Genomic DNA, 2,440 nt, shown 5'->3' on the forward strand with positions numbered 1-2,440 from the left:
CTGAGAGAATTTCTACTCTCAGTTTAGTCTCTTGTGCATAATTTAGTGCCTGTGGAAGAAGGAAATAAATGAGATCTTCTCAATTCTCCAACACCCTGGAGGAAGACAGTGTCCATTACAAGACATGCACAATATGCCCAAACCTCAGTCTTACGTATCTTTTTTCTCCATCTAAGTTACATTTCATTTTTATAATGATTCTAAAGGCATACTTTTTAGCAGATAAATAATTTGTGATTCATACTAACACAATGATTAGTCCAAAGTGTGGTACTGAACTTAGTAGAATTCTTTGTTTTTCAAGGATAAATCTATGTATGTTAAAAGACACCAGATTTAATACATACAGTCAAACAGTGAGGTACTATGATTGACAAATGTCTCTCATTTGTTAGATGATATTAAAAAGGAAAAAATATATGGAGGTACATTTTCTATTGGAACAAATATATACTTATAGCCATATATTGAACTAATCACAACAAAAATATGAAATATTTGAATGAACAAGAATGCAAACAATTTTTGCAATTTCTTAATCTTATGTTACTACCTGTAAATATATACAAATGAGTACATATTAGGTTCTGGATTATTTTAATTCAATACATAAATTTAAGCATAAAGCGAAGTATGTAAGAAAAAAGCAAAATATAATTAGGCAATTTACTCTTCAGACTTGCCCTTCCTAAATATCTTCATGAACCCTCTGGCCACTTCTTTGTTCCGGAGGCTGTAGATGAGGGGATTCAGCATGGGAGTGAGGATGGTGTAGAATACAGATACCATCTTGTCCTGGGTGGGTGAACGTTCAGATGTGGGTCGCATGTACATAAACATGGCCGCTCCATAGTACATTCCCACCACCATGAGGTGGGAGGAGCAGGTAGCAAAAGCTTTGCGGCGGCCCTCCCCAGATCCCATGTGAATGACAGCCAGCATAACTCGAGCATAGGAAGCAATGATAATTGCTACAGGGAAGAGAAGCATAATTACACAGCAGATGAATATCATCCTTTCAAACATCAAGTTGTCATTGCATGAAAGAATAAGAAGGGCAGGTACGTCACAGAAAAAATGGGGTATTTCCCGGGCACCACAGTATGAGAAGGACAGTGCAACTGCAACTTCAGTTATGCCATCAAGGGAGCCAAGAACCCAAGAAGCAGCAGCCATGAGACCACAGATTTTTTGGCTCATGAGGACTGGGTATCTTAATGGGTGGCAAATGGCAACATACCGATCATAGGCCATTGCAGCCAAGAGGAAACATTCAGCTCCAAGCAGGGACACATAGAAGAATATCTGAGTTCCACAACCTGCCAGAGAGATAAAATTTTTTCCAGACAAGTAGTTGAAGGCCATCTTGGGTACAGTGGTGCAGATGAGCATGAGGTCCATGAGGGACAGTTGGCTGAGGAGGAAGTACATGGGGGTGTGGAGCTGGGTGTCCAAATAGATGAGGAGAACCATGGCAGAGTTCCCCATGAAGGTCACTGAGAAGATGCCCAAGACCAGAGTGAAGAGAAAAGTGTGAGTGGGGCTGTGATTAAAGATTCCCAGGAGGATGAAGTCAGAGTTGAAGGTCTGATTGTCCCATGCCATGATCAATATGTTCACTGTGGAGAATACAACGTGTGAGAAATAACCAGAATTATGTCACAGAAATATCAAGGATTTCCCTCGGAGAACAACACATCTACACAATGTAAACATGGGGACATTATTTGTCTGGGCATCAAATTTTTTATTTGTAGACTAGGAATTTTAAGAATTATTTTTAGCTTGATGTGATTTTTTAATGCACAGTACATAGCTAATGGATATGATGGGTTTCATAGTAAAAACATGGGATTTTTCTCAAGTTCTATAACCTAGTCGAGCAACAAGTCAGCTAAAAAATGTAATGTAATGCATGTTCTCACTCATAGGTGGGAACTGAACAGTGAGAACACATGGACACAGGAAGGGGAACATCACACTCTGGGGACTGTTGTGGGGTGGGGGAAGAGGGGAGGGATAGCCTTAGGAGATATACCTAATGCTAAATGATGAGTTAATGGGTGCAGCACACCAGCATGGCACATGTATACATATGTAACTAACCTGCACATTGTGCGCCTGTACCCTAAAACTTAAAGTATAATAATAATTAAATTAAATTAAATTAAAATATTACCAGAATTTTTAAAAAGTAATGTAAATTATCCCTTTATAATTACACCAAAATCATGAAAAGACTCATGAGTTCGGGGGAATTTCATTACATTACTACTGTGTTTCCCACAGAAACTAATCACATCACACTATGATGCTAACAAAATTTCATCTAGAAAAGTGTAGATGGAAACAAATACTAAAATGATACATGATTAGTTGAATGCCAGGTAATGAGAACAAATTAAAATACCAACATGAGGAGTATGCTACTTGATCCTTA

At 38.3% G+C, this 2,440-nt stretch overlaps 1 protein-coding gene across 1 annotated transcript; it reads right to left on the reverse strand.

Annotated features, from left to right (window-relative positions):
• Positions 1–666: 666 nt before the first annotated feature.
• On the reverse strand, positions 667–1,605 carry LOC101136561 (olfactory receptor 2M3-like). The gene has a single exon (XM_004028735.4). It carries the CDS (start codon positions 1,603–1,605, stop codon positions 667–669), a length of 939 nt encoding a protein of 312 aa, XP_004028784.4.
• Positions 1,606–2,440: the final 835 nt, after the last annotated feature.

This window comes from Gorilla gorilla, chromosome 1 (genome assembly GCF_029281585.2).
Source record: "Gorilla gorilla gorilla isolate KB3781 chromosome 1, NHGRI_mGorGor1-v2.1_pri, whole genome shotgun sequence".
Classification (NCBI taxonomy): domain Eukaryota; kingdom Metazoa; phylum Chordata; class Mammalia; order Primates; family Hominidae; genus Gorilla; species Gorilla gorilla.

Coding starts and splice junctions, on each gene's coding strand:
- LOC101136561 (XM_004028735.4), bottom strand. CDS start 1,605: ATGGCATGGGACAATCAGACCTTCAACTCTGACTTCATCCTCCTGGGA.